Source organism: Syngnathus acus, chromosome 3 (assembly GCF_901709675.1).
Source record: "Syngnathus acus chromosome 3, fSynAcu1.2, whole genome shotgun sequence".
Classification (NCBI taxonomy): Eukaryota; Metazoa; Chordata; class Actinopteri; order Syngnathiformes; family Syngnathidae; genus Syngnathus; species Syngnathus acus.
In genome coordinates this window covers 10,929,778-10,951,604 of record NC_051089.1, presented here as the reverse complement: position 1 = coordinate 10,951,604, position 21,827 = coordinate 10,929,778, and the positions used below count along the sequence as shown (strand labels likewise).

At 41.3% G+C, this 21,827-nt stretch overlaps 2 protein-coding genes across 4 annotated transcripts in view; both read right to left on the bottom strand.

Moving 5' to 3' along the window:
* Positions 1-23: 23 nt before the first annotated feature.
* Positions 24-16,326, bottom strand: trim66 (tripartite motif containing 66). Of its 2 annotated transcripts, none has more exons than XM_037246856.1 (19): positions 16,222-16,326; positions 15,140-15,450; positions 12,391-12,593; positions 11,600-11,783; positions 9,046-9,175; positions 8,647-8,763; positions 7,971-8,085; positions 7,606-7,752; positions 7,391-7,508; positions 6,047-6,864; positions 4,397-4,615; positions 4,168-4,297; positions 4,012-4,087; positions 3,763-3,931; positions 2,843-3,687; positions 2,632-2,755; positions 2,470-2,544; positions 1,875-2,027; positions 24-1,784 (listed from the first exon to the last, which is right to left on the bottom strand). In XM_037246856.1, exons 3-19 carry the CDS (start codon positions 12,397-12,399, stop codon positions 1,548-1,550), a joined length of 3,666 nt encoding a protein of 1,221 aa, XP_037102751.1. In that variant the 5' UTR covers positions 12,400-12,593; positions 15,140-15,450; positions 16,222-16,326; the 3' UTR covers positions 24-1,547. The 2 variants fall into 2 exon arrangements, with proteins under 2 accessions (XP_037102751.1, XP_037102752.1); XM_037246857.1 differs by having other exon boundaries at positions 3,763-3,928.
* A 30-nt stretch (positions 16,327-16,356) lies between these two features.
* Positions 16,357-21,827, bottom strand: part of dennd2b (DENN domain containing 2B) — a 32,065-nt gene continuing 26,594 nt past the window's right edge. For both annotated transcript variants that reach the window (XM_037246859.1, XM_037246858.1), the window contains exons 15-20: positions 18,878-19,055; positions 18,547-18,588; positions 18,310-18,421; positions 17,422-17,661; positions 17,037-17,123; positions 16,357-16,723 (exon numbers count right to left, since the gene is read on the bottom strand). In XM_037246859.1, coding sequence (XP_037102754.1) covers positions 16,689-16,723; positions 17,037-17,123; positions 17,422-17,661; positions 18,310-18,421; positions 18,547-18,588; positions 18,878-19,055 — 694 coding nt within the window. In that variant the 3' untranslated portion in view covers positions 16,357-16,688. The remainder of the gene's footprint in view (positions 16,724-17,036; positions 17,124-17,421; positions 17,662-18,309; positions 18,422-18,546; positions 18,589-18,877; positions 19,056-21,827) is intronic.

The window sequence follows — 21,827 nt, the reverse complement described above, 5'->3', positions numbered from 1 at the left end:
ATGCAAGCGCAAACTAAAATGAATGAATTTCATCATTGTAATAACTTTATTTCTAAAGCACTTTTCAAAATAGGTTACAAAGTGTTGTGCACACAATATTGTGAACATATACTGTAAAGGTCCAGCTACCATACATTGAAAAAAGCAAAACCTAATAGGAAATTGTGCTACAGCTAAAGAAAGTGGCTTAGAATAACACAAGAGCAGGTCTGATTATCAGGAATAAATAGTAATATTGTATCTTACACAGTTACTGCATGGGCCTGAGATACTTGGGCTTACTGGGTAAACCATTTCCTGCAAATCGGGTGAGACTGAAACATTAAGAACAGACAGAAACGTAATATGGCACTATTAAAATGCACCCAAAAATGCACCGATTAAATACTATTGGTAAGTGGCACTCATCGTTTCATCCAGATCTAAGTAAAGTCTCTGGCATCTATTGTTTTAGTGGACGAAACACCCAGCAATTATTTCGAGCAAAACATATACTGTGTCATTACGTGAAGAAATAAAGTACAGTATATACAATGTATGCCACTACTATATACGCCTTTATATGCCACGGGCTATAAATGACATTACAATTTGAATCAGGCAGGAAGCTTGACTGTCTCTTATATATAAATAGTATTTACATTAATCAAGTACAATCCTTTTAGCAACTATTATGAAATCTTAATATGACTTGTGTAAAGTTACACATGTACACGTTTACTCAGACAATCTCAAAAGACAAGATTTTCCAAACATAACAGATCAAGGTACTGCGTATAATACAATTTAGAAGTGGTTGTTAGTGCATAAAGGGTGGGGGAATCTTAATGAACAAAATATCATGTAATATTTATAGTACTATTATCTGCAACAGGTTACACAACCTAACCCTCAAAACACTGAATTCGTTTCAACATGTTATTATCACGTTTTCTGATTCTTCCAAGGATGCTCCCAGCACATTCCTTAACAACCCAAATGTTGAGCTAAAATATAATAAATCATTAAATAAATACAAATCAAAAAAATATGTACATTTTTGGTGAATCCAATTCAGTGTTGTTGGTTGGATCGTATCAGATCAGGTTTTGGTTTGTCCTTATGTATGATATTCATAGCTATAAGGAAGTGAAATTTGACCAAGATCCAAAATTCCTTCTCGCTGCCAGGGAACCAAACATCAATATCACAATCAAAGCCACTTAGTGATTTTGTTACTGGAAAAGGTTTTAACCTTAGCACTCTCAGAGTGCTTTTGTTGGATCCATCAATGCATTCATTTTCTACACCACTTGAAGGCTACCCCAGATAACCTTGCGTTAATGGCAGGGTACACCCTGGACTGACTCACGCAAAAACCGTTCATTCTCACGTTTTAGAGGCAATAACGACTCAACTTTACAGACATACCTTTGGACTGTAGAAGAAAGCCAAAATAACAAGGCAAATACCAGCTCCACAAAAAGTCCAAACCTGGATCCCAACCCAAAGCAGATGCCCGCTCGAGTTATTTAAAGAAAACTCAATCGAAATCCACCATTAACAGTTTACATGTGATGTCTCCTTGACTTAAGTGATTGCCTCCTCTTCCTCTTCCTGTGGCACTGCTCCCTCCGCTCGGGCCAGGAGCAACCACCCTCGGTTGCTCGGAAGGCCTCATCATACTCATCGCTGTCACTGTCCGCCTCAGCCAGTGGGAAAACTCTGCCTGGGAACACTTCTTCCAGCTTGGTCACGAAAAAGGCCTCGAGATCGCGGCCCGCTTGCGCCACCTCCGAATCGGGCTGAGGTTGGACAGGATGACAAAACGCTCACAGCAATCAGCAATAACCAGAACATAAAGCCAACAGATGGAAGTTAATCTATCAACTTACATAGTTGAACTTTGCACAGTTGTGGAACATGAGATAGACATCCGCCACAAACTGCTCAGGTGAGTTGTAATGTTGTGTGCTCCTCTTGTTGAGTCGTGCTCGGATGATGGACAAGTCGATTGGCCTCTTGATGATCTGATAGTAATGACGAGCCTGCAACAAGAAGTATCGACATTTGATATTTTGACTTCAACCCTCAACCCAGCACCACTGATTTCAGATTCATCAACATTCATCCATCCTCTGATTGGTTGGTGAGAGCAAAACTAATCGACTTCTACAAGCAAAACATGTCCGTGGTGATCTGCATGATTACGTTTCATAATCTCTATCTCTGTTTGACTTTTTTATGTTTTTGCCACATTAGCTAAATATTGATTAAGAATTGATTGTGTATGTGGCGCAGTTGCATATTGCCGATGCTATTTTGCAATCTGATAGCAATAGCTCCATTCACCTTGATAAGCGCAGCTAGATTCTCGGTGCCTCAAGGACAACATTGAAGACATAGCACAAATATTTCAAGAACTTCACTTTTTGCATGGAGGCTTTTGACTTGCATTAATTTTCATGAAAGAGGAAAAGCGGCACTCACAAGTGGACTGACAGGCTCGTGAAAGGGCGCACTCAGGATGTTATTGAGGATCAGGAGGGTCAAACGTTCACATTTCTAAAAGATAGTTTTTAAAAATAGAGCAAGAGCACAAGTGAGCGTGTGAATCATCAGCGATGGTTTGTAAAAGGATTTCCCACTTACTCTCTGATCACATGCAGACAAGCCATGCCCTGATGTGTGCTCCCCAGATGTTCTTCTATTTTCACAGTCATACTCAACTTCTGGTTGCACGACATCTCTGCACAAGCTGCAAAGCCAGTCACCTCTGAAAATCACAAGTAAACAGTTGCTTTGGAGGCTAGCACTGAATCGATGAAAACTTGTATTCTGAGCAAGAGAATTGGAAACTTACGAAGGGAAGCTTAGCAGAGGTGGGATGTGACACGACAAATGGTAAACCTTAGGACAGCGATCACAGCATAAAAGGTCCCCACCGATCAGACACACTCCACAGAAGTCCTCACTCTCAGTTTCCTCATTGTCCGCCTCAACTTCTTCTGTCCTCCTTGGCAGGCCAGGATTTGCAATTAGAAGTGGCCTCTGAGCAGGTCCAATGGTGAAGTCTTCCTCGAGGTCAGAACGCAGAGGCTGTGGGTCATCTGGAGTTTCATGCTCAGATTCTATGTCAAGTTCAGACTCCACAGAGTCCTGAGAATCCACATGCTGATCGGACAAATGCTCTGAATCTTTTTCTGCGTCCACCATGGCGTCAGCTTCTGGTTGGGCATCTGATTCGGTTTCTGCGGCACCTGAGTCTGCATCAGCACCTAGTTCTCCTTGCCCGTCTTCAGATCCTGCTCCTGAAGCTGATTCTGAAAATGCGTCACATTCAAGACTTGGATCAGAAGCCTCCATAGACTCGTTTCTGTTGCAGCTTTTCAGAACTTCATTATCTTGGCTTGGACCTTCCAGTTCTGTCTCTGAGGAGAACTCCGGTGATGTATCCGAGTCGAATTGTTCTTCGACTTGAGAGGCGACAGCCTCTTCTGACACTGACTTGGGGTCAGAGTCAGAGTCAAAGTCGAGTGCAGAGGCATTATCCAGAGGGTCATCAGGTGGCAATGTGGATGCTTTTGGAAAGCTGGCCCTTGGGCGAGTATCCCACTCACTGTCAACTGTGAGCCACTGATGATTTTCTGGAGACCGTGATGATGTGACTGCGTGGGTCTTTATGGTATCAGGACCTCTTGACACAGCCTATAAGAAAAAGGATGAGAAGAAATGTCAGTACTCTGTATAGCTTTAGACATCCTGATAATACTTGTATGTTACATTGTGCCAGGTTTGCTCCTGCAAATTATCCTTCTCCATCGTGCCTACAGGTAAGGGGTCGCTCTGCCTTCGTCCATGTGGGGGAAGTTGAGAGATAAGAACTTTCAGGCGTTCGAGGCAAACCACTGGAACTCTGGCTCTTTCGGAGTCTCTCTCAGAATCTCTGATGCTTCACAAGAACATGAGTGATAAAGTGTAAAAATTGTAAACACATCAGCTTATATAAATACCACGCTTGACTCTGCATACCCGTTATGACCGTTTCTTGACACACTGTGCCTTTCCTTGGCATCATGACGACCCTCGTCATTTAAGTATGGAGGATCTAACAAGGGGGTAAATACGGAGCTTAAATCGCATCATCAGTGATGTTAATAAGTTTAAGAATTTGTCACTTCCCATCACCTGGCTCAGTTTTATAGGAGAGTAATGGAGCCCGCCGACTCCTGGTCAGGATTACGTCGGCTGAGGTTTCCTTGACAATGCAAAGAACACCATCTGAAGCTCTTCTCTGCCTCGAGTCTGCACCGACATACTAAAAACAAAATAATCACCATTACAAATTGTTTCAAGACTTCACCAGACACTTGAACTTAAATCTGTATGTGTGGAATCCTATGTATGAAGTATCTACCTTCCTTGTTGTCATATTTGGAGCTCCCACATCAGGACTGTGAGTAGATCTGGTTGGCCTTTCAGAATAAGAGCCGCCGGCTGGCGCTGCTAGCTCTACAGGGATACTCTGTGAACGTATCTTCCCGCCTGTGCACGCTGAACTTGGGTTGAGTCTGCACTGCTCCACATTAGAGCCACAATTGTTGGCTGTCACCGACACCTCCAGAGACGTAGATCTCTGTGGGGAACACGCATGAGCATAACTCAACAGTGTTTCAAGCTGTGCCACATGCACAGGTGCACCTGTTTGTGTCATGAACAGCAGACAGAGCGAGGATGTGCAGACAACAAAAACATCAGTCAGAGCCTAGCCTGGCACTAATTCAAAGCAAGTGGTCCTTCAGAATCACAGCCGCATAGATTACTCTCATTGTTTATGCAATGAAAGGATTGTTTACAGCAATAACTACGGCATGTAAATACCTCATTTAGAAAGCAGTGTGTTCCTTTCATGAAAGTAGAAGCAAGGAATTGCCCTTAGGTTTTGGGGGTGTTTTTTCTTTGCTTTTGTTTCTTGCTGCAGAAGTAAAGTTGAAAGAAATCTGAACAACAAAGAATGTTTTTTTTTTTTTTTTGCTTTGACTTGAGGTGCTAGTATTGTATGGTGGCATCATGTATTGCATTTGTCTGACATCAAATCGAGCGTCTTCAAAAAATTGAGACGAGTCTTTAGCTGGTGCAAGTGGGAGGCTGGAAAATCATTTGCTTTTTATACACGCCCTTCTTTCCAAATTGAGGTCAGGACGATACAGAGCACCTGCTCCTGAGGATCATGCGATTAAAACAGTCACCTGCTCCGTACCTCCTCAGCAGATATAGTATGAAGGATTGTGACTGCTTCAGAACATACTTTAATCCTTCTCAGAAATGGTGGAGAAATTTGTCAGAGTGCTAACGGAAGCTGAAATGAGAGTTCCACTATTCCCTGAGTGGCTCATTATCATGGCAGGTTAAGTTACGGGAGTCATTACACTCAAGTGGTTTTATGTCATGTTCACAGGCTGTGAGACAGAAATAATGCATCTCGGTGCTTCTGTCGCTCTCTTTGTGATCAAGCATCCTGAGGATTTTTAGAGGGATCATTATTGTGGTTGTGTCAGTAAATTGTAACTGTGTTTTTGGATGCTTTGATGTGAAATACGAAAATTCTGTGTCGCTGTCATCCTTTTGTCATGAAAGCAGAAACTACTTTGTGTTGCACCATCTGTTATCAGGCAAGCTGTCAGCTGTGAGATGTGATCATTCTGGCAATAAATTAAACTGTGCGTTTTTAGTTAAAGGACTTTGTAGATTGTAATTAAAATAGACTAATCTTGCTCTCTCTTAAAATACAAGTAAATCAGTCACTGCCTGGGTGCCACCATCATATTTGGGTATTAGTTTAATAGAATTTCGTTTGTGCCAGTAAGTGAATGATATGAATAATAAGAAATGGTTTTGAATCTGTGCAGGTTTTTGAGAAGTATCTACGTACAGTAAGTATTTTATTCACTCACTGAACACATCATGTGCAGAACGTAATTCATTACTATTATGATTGTGCTGTGTTATTTAGTATTTTTTTAATTCCTTATTAAACAATGCAGTAGTTGGAAAAACTTTCTCTCACCCGGCCAGTCGTTGGTAGTAATAGGGCAGGAGTGATTCGCTGCTGTTCTTTCCTCAGATCTGCTGCTGAAGAAACCTGAACCTGTTGATGTTGGACAGAACTCTTCTCGCTTCTGTTGGGAAGTGGCCACTCATGTTCTGCCACAACTCTTTGTCCATGACTCTTCTCCACTCTGCATCGCTCATCCTGGCTTTCCTCAGCCACGACGTCTTGCTCCACAATCGTATCACAGAGTACCTCCTGCAGACTTGCGCTGCTCGATAACGTCTCCTGTGATGGGACGTGGCTTGGGTTTGATTGAGGTTGGTCTGCACTCTGCAGACCATTGCTGACTGGAAGCGACCCTCTCTGGTGATGGTGACGGAGATGAGATTCGGGAAGTGACTGGGGCTCGGAGGTGCTTGCATGTGGCTGGGATGTAGGCCTACGACTGCAATTACTCTGGATTGGTCCTCTGAGGGGGGCATGTGATGGAGGCGAAGGGCATTGGGAAGATGTTTGCAAGGCACAGGAATCACTTGAGTCCCAGCACCTCAGCAGCTGCTGGCTCTGCACCTGGCACCCCGGGCCAGTTGGAACATAGCTGGACTTGTAGAGTGGACCTCCGACCTGGCTCTTGTCCAGATCTGTCTGAGAAGGCATGCCATGCAGGCAACACACTTGGGGCTCATAGCACATCTGGCAGCCACAGGCAGGCTCTCGTCCTCTGTGGCAAACGGGTGGCAGAGCCAAGCATGGGATAGGCTGGGGCCTTAGAACGGTGGAGCATGCCAAGCCCTGAGGGTAGTGACAGTTTCCACCTTCAACAGTCAGCTGACCTGCGTAGTTACAGTTACAGTAAAACACATGCAGAAAAATGGCCCACTCAATCATTTATTGTCAGTAAAGAGTATGATTCAGAAGGGCTTGAAATGGTGCCCTGAAGTAAGGGGACTTTTGTAGTTAATAGCATTGAAATTAGTAGTATTAATTCTTACTTTATTTGTTTAATGTTTGTAACTTTTAAAAGAAAGTATTATTTTTGACAACTATTCAGTAAGACTCAGTCTTACTCAGACAAGTCTCAGCTGCGACTGTTATTCAAGGAGCATTTGAAATATGAGCCTGTGAGAAAGGTGACTCTCCTGTTTATGTTCACATTTATACTTTAGAGCTCAATCAGTCATTTTCTTGCAGTTAGCTCAGTAAAAAGAAAATATTTAGAAACTGGATCATTTATAGTAGGTGTTATTTTACATGAAAATTTTAGCAAAAATCTCATCTCATTCTTGTGGACTCAATCTCGTGAGACTTTTTGGATTTGTATCTCGTCCCATCCCTATCGCCGTCTTGTTAGTATCTTACCTAAAGAGGACATCTGTTTGGTCCAGTAGCTGGCATCCCAATTGAATTTGATTTTCACAGGATTCCAAGTTTCAGACTGCAGTAACGAGTCACGCAATTGTTGCATTTGCAGAGAAATCTGAAAGGAAAAATAAATCGTCACGTAAAGGGATTTTACCATTTCATTTCCTTCCGCTTTGCTGGAACAGATTAACATCAGGATCCTGTTGGCGTACCAGTCTCCTGCTGAAGAGCACTGGGCCCCGGCAATGGTGGGTCGTCGCCCAACTGATGAACTTCTGCAAATGGTTGAGTTGGGCACATGTCTCTATTGCCCCCTGCAGCTGGTCTTCCAGAGGCTGCTGTAAGTCCTCTGAAATTTTCTGCAGAGAAACAGTAACATCTCTTGTGGCCACTGGCACACAGGGACCAATCACCAAACGACTCTCCACTCAATTTCCGTACGTGTTGTCTTAAGATAATTTGATTGAGCACACTGGGTTTTCGTTTGCTTCCTTTAAGGACTGATAACTGATTCCTTACACGTACAAATGCTAACTGGCCGAGAGATAAGAAGGAAAGAAAAAGAAAAAGTAATTACCTCCAGTTGCTCTATTAATAGGTTAGCTCGTTTGTTAAGCTCGTTCATCATAATCATCTTTGCCATCTTAATCTGGTTCTCAGCCTTCCTGTGTGCAATCTTAACTCCATGAACTCTGCAAAAAGACAGAAAATGGGAAATAAAGCTCATTTGGTAGGTCAAAAAAAATCCCACTTGCATAAGATTGTAAAATAAATTCACAAAGCACAATGTTCAGTCTACAATGGATACAAAAGATCAGCAAAAGCGTGTGTTTTTGTGATGGAAAAAAATCAAGACACTTAAATGATTTCAAAACTTTTTTCCACCATTGATGTGACCTTATAACCTGTACAACTCCAATGAAGAAAAAAAAATCTTGTTTTTCTGACTATATTTTGCTTTCTACCAGAAGCCTAAAGATTGTGTTCTAACCCTGAGTGCTGAGTTGTTGTCAATGCCTTCACCTTGTGAAAATCCTGAGTTCCACCTGAAGAAAACAGCCCCAGAGCATACTTTGATTCCATCCCAGGGTCGAGGAACAACAACAGGAGATTCATTTATGCATGCCCTAGCCTTACCTAATAAAAACAGTACTTTGCCACCATTTAAAATGAGGGCATTTGTTATGTTAAATTCTTGCTGTCACAATATGACACACAAGTGAAGTCACTCATTTCTTTTGACCCGAACCAACCTGTCCTCTATCTGCTTTGCATTGTTCTCCACTGCAGACCTCCTCTCTTCCACTTGTACCATTAGGCTTTCAAAGAGCCATCGCTGATCCTGGAGAGCCTTCCCAATCTGCACCACCCTGCACACATTAGGTGTAGCATTCACAGCAGGCACCGCAGACGGGAAGTTCATGAATAAACAACGCCAGAAGGAAATGCGTTTCTCCCGGGATGCAGGTGACCTTAGAGCCGACTGCAACATCACCGAAAAACAAAAGCATATGAATACTGAATAGATATGAGGTGAGCCAAGGGGAGTGTTTATGCAGATAGTAATGATAAAAGTGGAACTTTTTAACCTGCACTAAGTCCTTCTTTGCCGTGTCCTTGTGCTATCTGAGCGTGCATGTGTGAGGACTGACCTGTGGGTTTTGTGGGAGGACAGGTGACAGCCGCTGCAGCAAAGGAGGTCACATGACTCACAAAGCAGCTCGAGGGGCTGCTGTCCATGGGAGTGGCACATAAGGAGGGAGCAAGGATATGACCCTGTACCTGACCAAAAAAAAAGACAATATAATATATAATTACAAAACAGGCAACTAGGGATGCACCAAGCAGGAGCATTTGCGCAACAGGTGGGGATGCATGCTAACTAACCACCTCATTAGGGACTATATGCACACAAATATCTGGAAAAATAGTTTTGAAGGACCTATTAATTTAACATTAGTGTATTGTTAACGGTGGCACGGTGGAGCACTGGTTAGCACGTCCGCCTCACAGTTAGAAGGGTGCGATTCAAACCTTGTGTGAAGTTTGCATGTTCTCCCCGTGGCCGCGTGGGTTTTCTCCGGGCACTCCGGTTTCCTCCCACATCCCCAAAATATGCTTGGTAGGCCGATTGAGCACTTCAAATTGCTCCTAGGTGCGAGTGTGGAAGATTGTTCGTCTCTGTGTGCCTTGCGATTGGCTGACAACCGGTTCAGGGTGTCCCCTGCCTACTGCCTGATGACTGTTAGGATAGGCTCCAGCATGCCCGCGACCCCCGTGGGGACAAGCGGTATAGAAAATGGATGGATGTATTGTTAACCTAGGAACATACTTGCCAAAGTTAGATTTGTCTCAATGTCACAACATCAATTAAAAAGAAGTTAATTCAGTTTTGTATTCTTTTCTTTGTTAATGTAGATTCTTAATAATCTAGGAGTTGGTAATCCACAAATATTGAATCAAGTCAACTGTCTTGCTTGTCAAACTGCTTTGTTTCTTGCATTGAAAAGAAAATATGCTATGAGGCTAACAATATGTTTATAATGGCTGGTGTAGTGTCATCGTAATATACCTTCACAAATGGGGCTGTAAACACAATATACATACAATACATCGTGCATATTTGCGATTGGACACTTGTGACTCACTTATTTGCAAATATTTGTATGCACCTATACTATTCTGTTTTTGTGTAATATAAATGTATTGTTTTGGTGCCACCCCGTTGGTATCTTTGTGCTTAGGAACTATGTTGAAGTAAACTGAGAAGCTTTACGTACTGCTTTGGTGCATCTACAATATGTCCTTACTATTCATTGCTACAGATCATCCAACTGCATGAATTCAGACAGTTATTTAAGTTTGCCACTACAAAACCAATCTGAGTGAGTCAGCGACATAGAAAGTGAACAATATCTCAAGCGATCCAATCAAGTGTTTGATGCCGCAGCCAACTGCACTCCAAAATAACTTTCATTCGCTTGGAAATAGGTCAGCATGGAGAGTGCCAAATACAGCCGTACTGCTCTTTGTTGGCCACCTCACCTCGGCTGACCCGCTCAGGCGCTTGCTCACACTTGCGTGGCTTATGAGCGCAACGTTGTTCGGCGTTCACAAACCTAATGTGACTGCCCACTTCCTGTCTGCCAGCTCTTCTCATACTGCACACGTACTAAGACGAAGGGCTCATCAAGAGCGAGCGCAGAGGACAAACGAGTGGTCTACAAAAGCTTCTACACCACTTGAGACTCTTTAAATAGCTGCAAGCTAATATTAGCAAATAATGAAACCTTACAGCCTCTTTACAAATCTGGGACACTTATTTAAATAAAAGTGTGATTAAAATAGCGATCTTCAGGAACCATTTACTACTTTTACTAAAAGGCATACCTTAAATAATGGCCTGTGGTGTATTTGAAGTACTGTATGCCTTTTGTGTTTTTAAAGAAGAAAAATAGGATCTCCATAATGTATTATTAAAAAGACTGTGAAGAATGAAACACCTTTTTTCAAGTCAGACATTGTAGGTGTGCTCATCTTGGCCACCTGAGACAGTAATAAAGGCAATAAAAGTTTGTCGTTGACGTTTGATGTTTACTAACGATAGTTTTCTTGGTAAATAAAGTGGACAGGAATTGGTAAACATAATTTTTTCGATGGGATGCAATATTTTAAATGAACAGCATTTCCTACTACAAATACTTTACTTACAAAGTATGTATACGATAGCTGATAAAAAAAATAGGCACATTTAAAGTATAACAGCAAGTTTTGATTGCGATTTCACTGAGAAATGATACTACTTTTACTTGAGTATTTTTTTCACTGAGTTGTTAAGTAATTATTTGGAGGACTTCTTTCCACAAGTAGTAAGTCATATTTTTGTAAATGTACAGTATTCTACCAACCTCCACTTGCTGAACCTTATTTTGCTGATTAGTTTTATACCATACACTTGAAAACATACTGTATCTGTATTTTCACTTCCTTACTTTGTCAAAAAAAGACAATGATAGTTTTCCCCAACCTCCACAAATCATGACACTATCTTAAAACACTTGAATAGGAAAAAAATGTGTATTCAACTAGACTTCTGATTGGGATCCGGGGCAGAAAACACAGGGACATGGAGGATCCGGAACACCAAACTGTCAGACGGGCCAGTAAAGAAAAGTAGAATAAAGGACTCAATGAAAGAAGGCTTGCCTGGTCCAGAGCCGGAGCCTCTCTGGTGCAATTCGGGCCTTTGCTGGTCGTGCAGGTCTGTGCACTGGGATGATGCTGTGGCTCTCTGATGCTGATGCACATCTGTGCACTGGTAACACAACCACTTGTTGCACAGTGTGCACAAGCTCTGTGCAAGTGTCATCTCTGAGCACTCTGAGCAACTCTGATTAAGGGGAACAGAAGAAAACAACACTTTTAGCAGATAGAACAAAAAGAGTTGAGATCTTTTTGCATACTCTCACTCGATTATAGATTTCTTGTCACCCTGTAGACATGTTTTATTTGGATCACATTCACGTGTGTCTATGTTCGTAATCAATGTTAGGGCTAAACAATTGACCAAATTCAAAACAACATTGCAAGTAGTAGAATGTAATTTTAAAATCGCAAAAGCTACAAGTTGGGAAAAAAAAATCAATTAGTCAATACACTTTATTTTTTTCTATTTGTGTTGTGTATTTTACTTATTTCCTTATTTATTTATTAAGAGTCAAGTTAGGTTTATTGCACAACTTTATTGTCTATGAGCATAACTTTTAAGTGTTTATTGTAATCCTGAAGGTTAACTTCAGTGAAGCTTTCACCAGAGAAGATTCATTGATTAGATCAGCATGAATAATAATTTTGAAGAATATAAAAATATTTCTGCATGCATTTAGGAGTGCAGACAGAAACATACTGTCAAAACCTTAGCAAAACCCCCGTATGTGGTACACCAAAGCAACAAACCACACAGCAAAACAAATTATCAATGCAGTCCAAAACCTTACCTTCTCCATTTCCGTGCCTTGGCAGAGTGGCGTCGCCTTTGCAAAGAAAAGCGTGTGCCGCCTGGCCCCTCCCTCGGCAGCGGGAACACTGAGAACGCTTCTACCTGAGGCTGGAAGCTCTGTACCCCGGAGGAGACCGCTTAGATGACAGCCTCACGGCACGCTCTCCTCCTCACTTCATCCGAGCGAAGGACCCCCCCTCGCTGCTGCGGAGGAGAGAGAGAGAGCGAGAGGGTGTCACACTTAAATTCATCCCCTGCTTGCACCGCACAAATTGGGAAAATGTCCCTTTTTAAATAAGACCATGCATAATAATTGGGAATTAGGGAGATGAGATAATTATGTTTTTTTTTTTTAATAGGGCAAAATTTCCCCGGAAGCTCTTTTCATGGAATGGAGGAGAGGACATTTGTTTGCCAGCAGGTAGGCAAGTCCAAAAGAAGGATGTTTGGGACAAGACAGAGGCAGCTGTGGCCTTCTTCCGCAGCCCTGTGTCAGCATGAGTGTGAGGGCATACAGGAGCTAATGTGGCTCATCAAAAGCAGGTCAGCCTCTGATAAACTCCAGATGGGACCGGGTTACATTCCTGCAACCCGTGCTAAAATTATGAAATCAATTAAGATTCTCGCGCAGACTGAATGAGATCATTACAATCTAGACCACGGCCCGGATGGGTGATTACATCAACCGATATTAGGGCTTCTCAAATTAATAATTATCATCCGGAGTTTTAACAATTTTAAGGTTGACATAATCTCAGGTTCTCATAAAAAGGGTAAATGCAACTCTGTCAAAGACGTGGCCTCTATGGTTTTTATATGGAAGTCATCACTTTATGGCAAAGCAAATGGAGCAGAAGATATGTGGTTCAAGGTTAAAGGAAATGAACCACAGATTCCGTTTTGACAGTAATTTCACTCTTTAGGTTTCTTATGTACTGCATACATTTATGGTCTAAATCTAAAGCAAAATTCATCATACACCCAAAGTTGGGTCAAATTATTTTGTTTTTTCTGAAACATTATGGTCACTGTATCAATTGAAACACAAGGTAAAATCTGCACTGTGCAAGCTTTTATAAGTAAAAAAAAATAATTATCTCAAACACCTGAATAAATTAAATACATATTTTCAGTTAGCTTCAAAAATATGTTTGGAAACACATAAGGCTATCTTAAATTTGCTGACCATCTTAATAAGCCAATTCAGTGGTTATCAGATTTTTTTTCACAAATTCCGATTGTGTTGCAAAAGCTCTCTGAAGGAGTTATTTGTCTGCCTGACAACAACCTCTGCAGCAGGCTGACCTACAAATGTGGTAAATTTCACATCCTTGGGTGCTTCAGTAGGGTGCTCAGAGCAAATCCCTTCCCCGCAGTGTGCCCATGGACCCAATTTGAAAACACAATTAGTCGGTCGTCATTCACTCGGCTTTTAATATGGGCACAATGGAACAAAAAGGGCACAGAGCTGTCTCCTGTTAGCTTCCATTGCACAAAGCTAGAATAACATGCCAAAGGCATCACAGTTTGTTGACTGCCTTTTACTAAAGACCCCTCACGAGAGATTAAAAATTTGCAGTCTAAATTGTGGAATGCACTTCCTTTTGAAACGAGAACTGTTTCTTCATGGAGTATTTTTCAAAAAGCAGATAAATGAATAAAATAAATACACAGGATGTTGAACTAGATTGGTGTGATTTATTTTGGAGTTTAATTCAATTTAATTGTATTTATTATTTTATTTGTATTTTTATTGAGTTATAAATGTAATTAACATTTTTTTATTCCAATGATTCAATTTGATTATTTTGATTGGAATTGTGTTTTACTATAAATGACTGTATTCCATAAGTAGATTGCTTTTTTTATTTCGTATTTTACTTTTAATGTAATTTCATTAGATTTCCAATGTTTTCATTTGTGTTTTCATTCTGATTTAGTTTTGCCTTTTTATCCTATTATTGGTATTATTTTCTACTTTTTAGTTATATTCCTACATTTATTTTTTATTTGATTACACTCATCTGCGTTTTTGGTTGTGTTAACTGTAAAATGTATGATTGATGATGTAAGACTGTATTACACAGCCAAATTGTTTTGATTCTTTTTGGATTTTATTTTATTGTTCCCAACTGACTTTGGGTGAGAAGTTGGCTACGACGTAGTAGCTCTAAGTGGTATTAATTGTACCAGTAGCGTGCAGGTATCAACTATTGGATGCACAACTTTGCCTCACCAGTAACATTGTTGTCCTACTAATATACCCAAGTTGTCCAACAACTGTGCAGAATTATCATACAAATGATCAGACAGTTGTAAAAGGAAGTAGAGCAGTGCAAAACTATACGAATAGGACATATATGTGACTAGCGCGCTGTGGACAAATGACGTTCTGTTCTCTAACTGTTCAAATGTGATAGTGAGAAAATACATTTCCCCCTCGTCTTGTGACAATGATCCACCTGAGCATTAAAATGTCTCAAATGCAAAATCAGGATAGTGAAGCGACACAAGCCCCGCCTCCCGCATCAAGCGCCTGCAGCTTCAGCATCGGAACACATTTTGGGAGATGACGCACCTATCTATCGTGGCAGCGTGGCGCAGTATAATAAAAAATAAATCAACATTACACAACAACCCCCGACAACGCCGATCACGAACATTAGGTTTATCACTAATGCTGGCAAAATAATGTTTGGAGTAGTCCGAATCTGTTAGTTAAGTGCACCCTGAAGTAAACATCCTACCAGGTGTGCGTCAATTCCCTGTGCGCAGCTCCAGTCCCGCCGAGACTTCCTTTCTTCTTCTTTCCTGAGTGTGTCACAGCTTCAATGTCAGCCTCCCAAATCTTGCTTCGTGCACCCTTCTTCGACTTGTTTGTTAGTTTGTGTTTTTGAACCTTGCTCTCATGCAGCATCTCAAGCGTCGGTCACCGCCAGCGGATGTCGCTCTTTGGGCCGGTCAAATTTGGGAGCTTCACATCTCGCGAATCTATCGCGAGACTCCGTAGTTCTCGTGGATTACTTCTGATGTCTTGTATAACGGGACATTTTCTTTCCTAATAAAAACAGAAATGTAGATCATTCACGGGTGATTATTTAGGCACTAATGTTGTAATACTGGCCACTTTGATCACTTCAACACATCATCATGGTCAACAGCAACACTCTCATCATGAGGTTGAAACTTTGTGCTTAATTTCTCACTTCCTTTCACCTTTTTTTCCACTAAACCACAGGTGTCAAACTCAAGGACCGGGGGCCAGATACGGCCCGCCACATCATTTTATGTGGCCCGCGGAGACAAATTGTGCATCAAATTCGTGTGTCATTATTAGAATTGCAAATTGTCTTCACTTTCAATAGTATCTTTTTTTTTAAATATTTTACCAGTTTTTACTCATCTGATTTGAAAAGGAGTTATTTGTCAGTTTGTTTTGTAGCTTTTACTGTATATAAAATGAGGTGCTCATACATTTATTTAGGTTGACAGTCATAATGGCCCTCCGAAAGTAGCTATGACTACAATGCGGCCCGCGAAAAAAAATGAGTTTGACACCCCTGCACTACACTGTGCTAATTCTGCTTCACTTAGGCAACTGCCTATAATAATTGCCCAATAGTAAGATTACCTCTGAGTTGATGGTACGGCTACCATAGTTGCACACAGTGATTTCATCTTACTTGGAGTGAAGAGTTAAGTGCAGACAAGCAGTGGAAAAGAAACATGTCAGCCCGAGTCAACAGGGAACTAATGAGAGCATGGCAGTGACAGCCACCAGTGATGAAACCAGACATAATTAGGTTAACATAGCTGCTGTTAGACTTACCAGGCCGTATGGGATTTCTGCAGAGGCCTCGGTGGATGCTGGGTGTAACCTGCTTCTCTTTGGGACACTTGAATGATTTAGAGGAGACAACCAAAGATAGTGATGAAGTTTAACATGTACAGCATGCATTCGGAGTTGTTTTAAAGAAGATTTTTATTGAAAGATTGCAAAATATCTTTACAGTTCACCTTCTTGATGCACTTTAGAATAGATTCCGATGCTTCTGCCTTGAACTGATGCAGCATGGAAGCATACAAACTGTACATTTCATGCCATTGTCGTGTCACATACACTCTTTACAAGTCTACCAGTGGTTTCAGTATGGCCAACCTGCTGTGTACCCTCCTGCCATGGTTATAGTTCATACTCTGACCAGTATCAAGGCCAGCTCACATTGAAATATGTACTGTACAAGTTTACATAAAATAACTGCAGAACGCCAGGCTTGAAATTGGGACGTGGCCACTTCAGTTCTTCTTGTGGAGAAACTTCATTTTGCTCCCTGGAAACGTCCAAACAAACCATAGTAATTAGTTTTTATGTAACGCGACTTAAATCATTTTGATAGCACACTTAGAATAAATAAATAAATGATTAACGGCTAGTCATAGTTTTACATTTCCCCATAATTAGGGTCGTGGCTGAGCTGGAGCCTATCCGAGGTGGCTTTGGGTTCCACAGTCAATTACAGGACACATATAAACAACCAACCACATTGAAAAACACACCTATGAACAATTCCGTCTTGAATTAAACTAATACTGCATGGATTTGAATTGCACTCATTCTTTTAAGAAGGCCTTCAGAAACCTCACCAAGGCCTTTGAGGAACTTGTTGACGCCACTCTGTTCCGTGTCTGGCAGCTCCTCCAGATACTGATCCACCCTCTGCTCGAACAGTCCTGTCACGGTATAGCCACAAGAGGTCAGTATTACTCCAGCGGTAAGCAGTACAGCTTGAACACAAAGGAGGTCAACACTCAAAACAGAGTGGGAATATGAAAAGCTGTTTGAACGTATTCCTTTGCTAACAACATGGAGCCAAAGTTGTCAAATATACAGAAGGGGAAAACTGTTACTGGTAAGACACAGTCATCCTACTAGCCAGCCCACTGGACTAGTATTATTATCTCAAGTAGGATACAAAAGATATCAAATAAATGGTCCAATTGCATTCCTTATGTGACAAATTGAGTCTACCTTTGGCACGATTCTTCCTGAGCTCTCGGTCTTGGATGAAGCCTGCGAACATCTGTGACTCCATAAAAACCCCCAGGAAACGGCGAATGCTCTTGGACGCCACCGACTTGCGGAAGGCGTCCCTCTGGAAAAGGCGCTCGCCGCGTTCGTTCTGGGTGATGAACAGAGAGTAGTGGCCGATTGTCTCCAGGAAGAAGCGAATGAAGGCCTCCGACACCAAACTGTTTAAAGAGTTGTACTCTGCAAACACACAAAAGGAGAAAATAACTTTGGATGGCAGGCTGACGTGTTTGAAAGGAAAGAAGAGGTCTTTTAGTTGCTCCTATTTTAAGGAGAAACAGAAGTTTGGCTCGACTGGGCAATAAAATGCACCCGCTGCTCTTGACAGCACAGTGCAGATTGAGCTACACGGCTCGTAAACTTTCCGTCCACTGGGCCTGAAATTAACGAACAAGTGATCCCAATTAATGGACACTGTAGGTTTATGACCTTCAAGTCATTCCCCCAGTATCTCATTGAGCTCACAAAATCACAAAGCCACACAGATGGTCAAAAAGACTCCTCTAGAAACTGCCTGAGGTCAACATTTGACATTTTGCTGCCTTTCAGAGACACTTTCCTGTTATGCGTACTGTCTTCTTATACTTACTGCATCACACTAACTGATGTGAAATCCTCCGAATAAATTAAGTGTTCTACAATAGTGTTTGAATTTATTAAAATGTGCCTTTATACTACTTAATGTCATTGGGTCATGGAAAGAACATGTCATCAAGCAGTGCAATTTCTTTTTAACTACGTATACATATTTGTATATAGAAGGTATTGTTGTACTAAACATGGAAGGCATGTTCAGTGTCACAGTGAGATAGTTTGTCGCTTCTTTACCTTCGTCCGACTCGCTGTCTGAGTCCTGACTGATGATATCGTTCCTCTGCTCCAGCGCTTGTTCCAGAGCTGCTTGAAGTTTCCGTGGCAACAGCGAGGCCTCGTCATCCATCTATAAACATACGTATAAAAAGACAAACAGCACAATCACTTGAGATAAACAACATTTTACGGGATGATTTTCAATGTGTTTTACAGCCTTGTTAAGGCTCTTGCGCCACACGTTAAAGGACAAACCTGTCTGATGAAACGGTCAGTTCCGAGGTCCACCATTAATGCCTGATGAGAAGAAGAAAAGTGTCAGAAAACAACATCATCGCATCGCTATTGTTTACACTCACTAAGGACAACGTGATGACAATAGTGGTATCAAAATATTTGTCTTTACAAAATAGGGGTAAAAAAATTGTTTGTGACATAACAGATAGAATAGAAAACCAATGGAAGTATAGAATTGTGAAAAATGGTTTGATACATGTGACAACTACAACATACAAATAAAACTGCTTTACCATCTAATCATTTTATGAAATTGGTAGTGAGGTGAGGACAAACACACTGTACTCACTTCTTCTACAGGCAATTCTTTGAGCTTGGGCAAGGAGTTGGACAGCAGCCCCACCAGGAAGGGAGTAGGACAGCAGACGATGTCCAACATGGACCCGGGCAGAACGGGGATGAAGGTGTGTTGCCAGGAGAAGGGGTAGAGTAGCGCGACCACGGCATGCATGCAGCTGGACAGCGTACTGGCGGAGGGATGGGACAAACACGCACAATTACATCACTGCATTGCAGTAAATGAATCTGCTATGAAAATGTTGCAATATGTGTTGTTCCCTATTGGGGCTTTGTGGTGACCACCATTGGACAAACAAGGGGAAAAAAAACTGAATTCTGTCACCACAGAATTTGTCAGATACTAAACTACAGTAAAATGATACTCGGAAGAGGTCAGACCTCTACCAAGGCTAGGGTTGCTAAATTCTGAAACTTTTCATGTGAAGAAAATTGCGCAATTGCATCTTAGTCGAAAACAAGTGTCTTAATTGGAGGACCTGTAGTTGAAAATAAATGCTGAACACTCAAGCAAATTTTTATACAAACCCAGTTGACCTTTTACATCCCAAAAGTGACTTGGGCAAATATTAAGCTATTAGTGTTATAAAGTTGCTGATCCTTTATACTTTGTCATTTTGTGGGAATTTTGTTTTATTTACATACAAATTTTCATGACATTTTTTAATCAAAAAATAAATACTTGTGATACCTTATAATACTAAACTTGTTTTAGTATACTATTAATTTAACAAAATGTTCCAATATTTTAATTTCTTTCTAGTAACTTTCTTATTCAAGCCATGCTTTTTGTTTTATTATTAAAATATGTGACAGGCCAAGACAAAAATGTGCAGTGGGCCGTACGTATAGCCACACACTTTATTGACTGCTATGATAAAACGAACTACATTTGTGTGTGAACCCATGTCGAGGCACATGGACACAGAGGAGTTAGCATGATGAATTATTGAGTCACAACCACTGAACATGCTGCAACAGTTAAATCGGAGCCCCGTTGACGCAAATAGCCCCAAAAATGCAGCAGTTCTGTTCCCTTTTGACAGCTGCGGTATAACATCCAGATCCCAAATAGCAGCCCGTCTTTCTCACGATCCGTCACTTGTTGACAGTGGCTGACCCTCCTCCTCTTCCTCCCTCCCCCTCGTCCGCTACGTACACTGCAGTGTGTTTCACAAGAGAGTGAAAATAAACTGCGGCCCGATCAGATACACACACACACACGCACACAACAGACGACCAACAAATCAGTATGGATCAAGAACAAGACCCGAGGATCAAACATGGTATGCAAACACGCCCCACTTGAGATACACTTTTAATGAGAAATGTTTATCTGTGCTGGCTGTCATCAACAGTCAGCATAAACAAAAGCTGCTCTATCCTATCTCACTTCACACACACACACACACACACACAGCCCAGTGAAACATAATCAATCTGCACTGATAGACTATGATAGCATGTTTGGTCATTTCGAGTGAAATGATCATTGCTAAAATATGTTTTCTTGACAGGGTAGAATTAAATTCCATTGGTTGATACCCACATTGCAGCATTTTCAGTCAATAAATAACAAGGAGCGCTGGTAGTTTTGTTTTGGCCGATGGAAAGCTTGATAATTCCAAACAGATCAGGTCCCAACAGGGGCAGATGGGGCACAGATCTCAAAGGAGCTTCCTCACAGGCTAAACACAGACACACAAATGGTGATACCAAAAAGATCACTTACATTGAACCGCCCCCATACCACCACCACCACCACACACACCACGGGAGAAGATGAACTTGCAGTGAAAACACTCGGCACTGCCTTTGCGGGCCACATAAAATGATGTGGCAGGCCGTATCTGCCCCCCGGGCCTTGAGTTTGACACCTATGCTCTAAGTGGTAGAAATATGAAGTATCTACAGGTTGTAAACAGTTCCGACTATTTCCGTATCAAACATGTTTAGGGCTTATAATTGGACTCCAAGTCAAACTGTTTGTATATTTGAAGAAAATGTTGGGAATGTTCCGAAGCTGTATAAGTCACATATCATGTGGGTAGAAAATCAGCTTCACTCCAGTGAGAAGCTATTGTCACTGGTGATTTAAAAAAAAAAAAAGTACTGTTTGCAGGTTGTACAGAATTCCAATTTCTGAAGTAATTGGGTGAGTTCAGTTAGAAGAAGGGTAAAAATAAATTGTACCCTTGTAACAACAAGCAGTTCTGACTCTCTGCTCTCAGGTTCCTAACACAACTACAGCCATCCTTAACATTCAAATAGCTTCCCAGTGCGCGCTCATCTGAAAGCAACCAGAGAATGGGACTCCCAAGAGGGAAGGAGGGGAGGAGGTGAATAGGCAAAGGTTGTCGTTAAGTGTGCGGGCGTAAACTGTGATGAGTGAGACCAACTGATGTGAAAATCAGCTGGTCCGCCTCCTCCCGTCTTGTCTCGTTTTTTGGACAACACCACATTTTTTTGAGTGTGTAGCTTTCAAAAAGATGTCTACAATATAAATAAACATTCAATCATACTACTAATCGTTAAATGCAGTAAAGTGCGGTGATCCCACTCAGAAAATCAAACACTATCAAACAAAGTGATCTGCTGCAATGGGTTTTATTACTAACACAAGGGAAGGCAAAGAAGTCTGAAGTAATAAAAATAAGCTGATAAATATGCTGACAGTTTGAGAAAAAAAATGTATAAGTAGGACGACTATTTTTTTGCACACAAGGCAAAAAAAGTCCATTACATTTATGGGGTGGGAGGAGCTTTATTTTGTCTCTATTTTGTGATGTGTTCTGTTGTATTGTTGTTTTACATTATACGTTCTGTCAAGTGCAAAGTAAAAAGTTCTGTTGTGTAAGCGCTCTATAAATAAACGTTTATTGTGTTGTATTGTATTTATTACGGAGCAATAATAATTTTACTATATACATTTATTATATAAT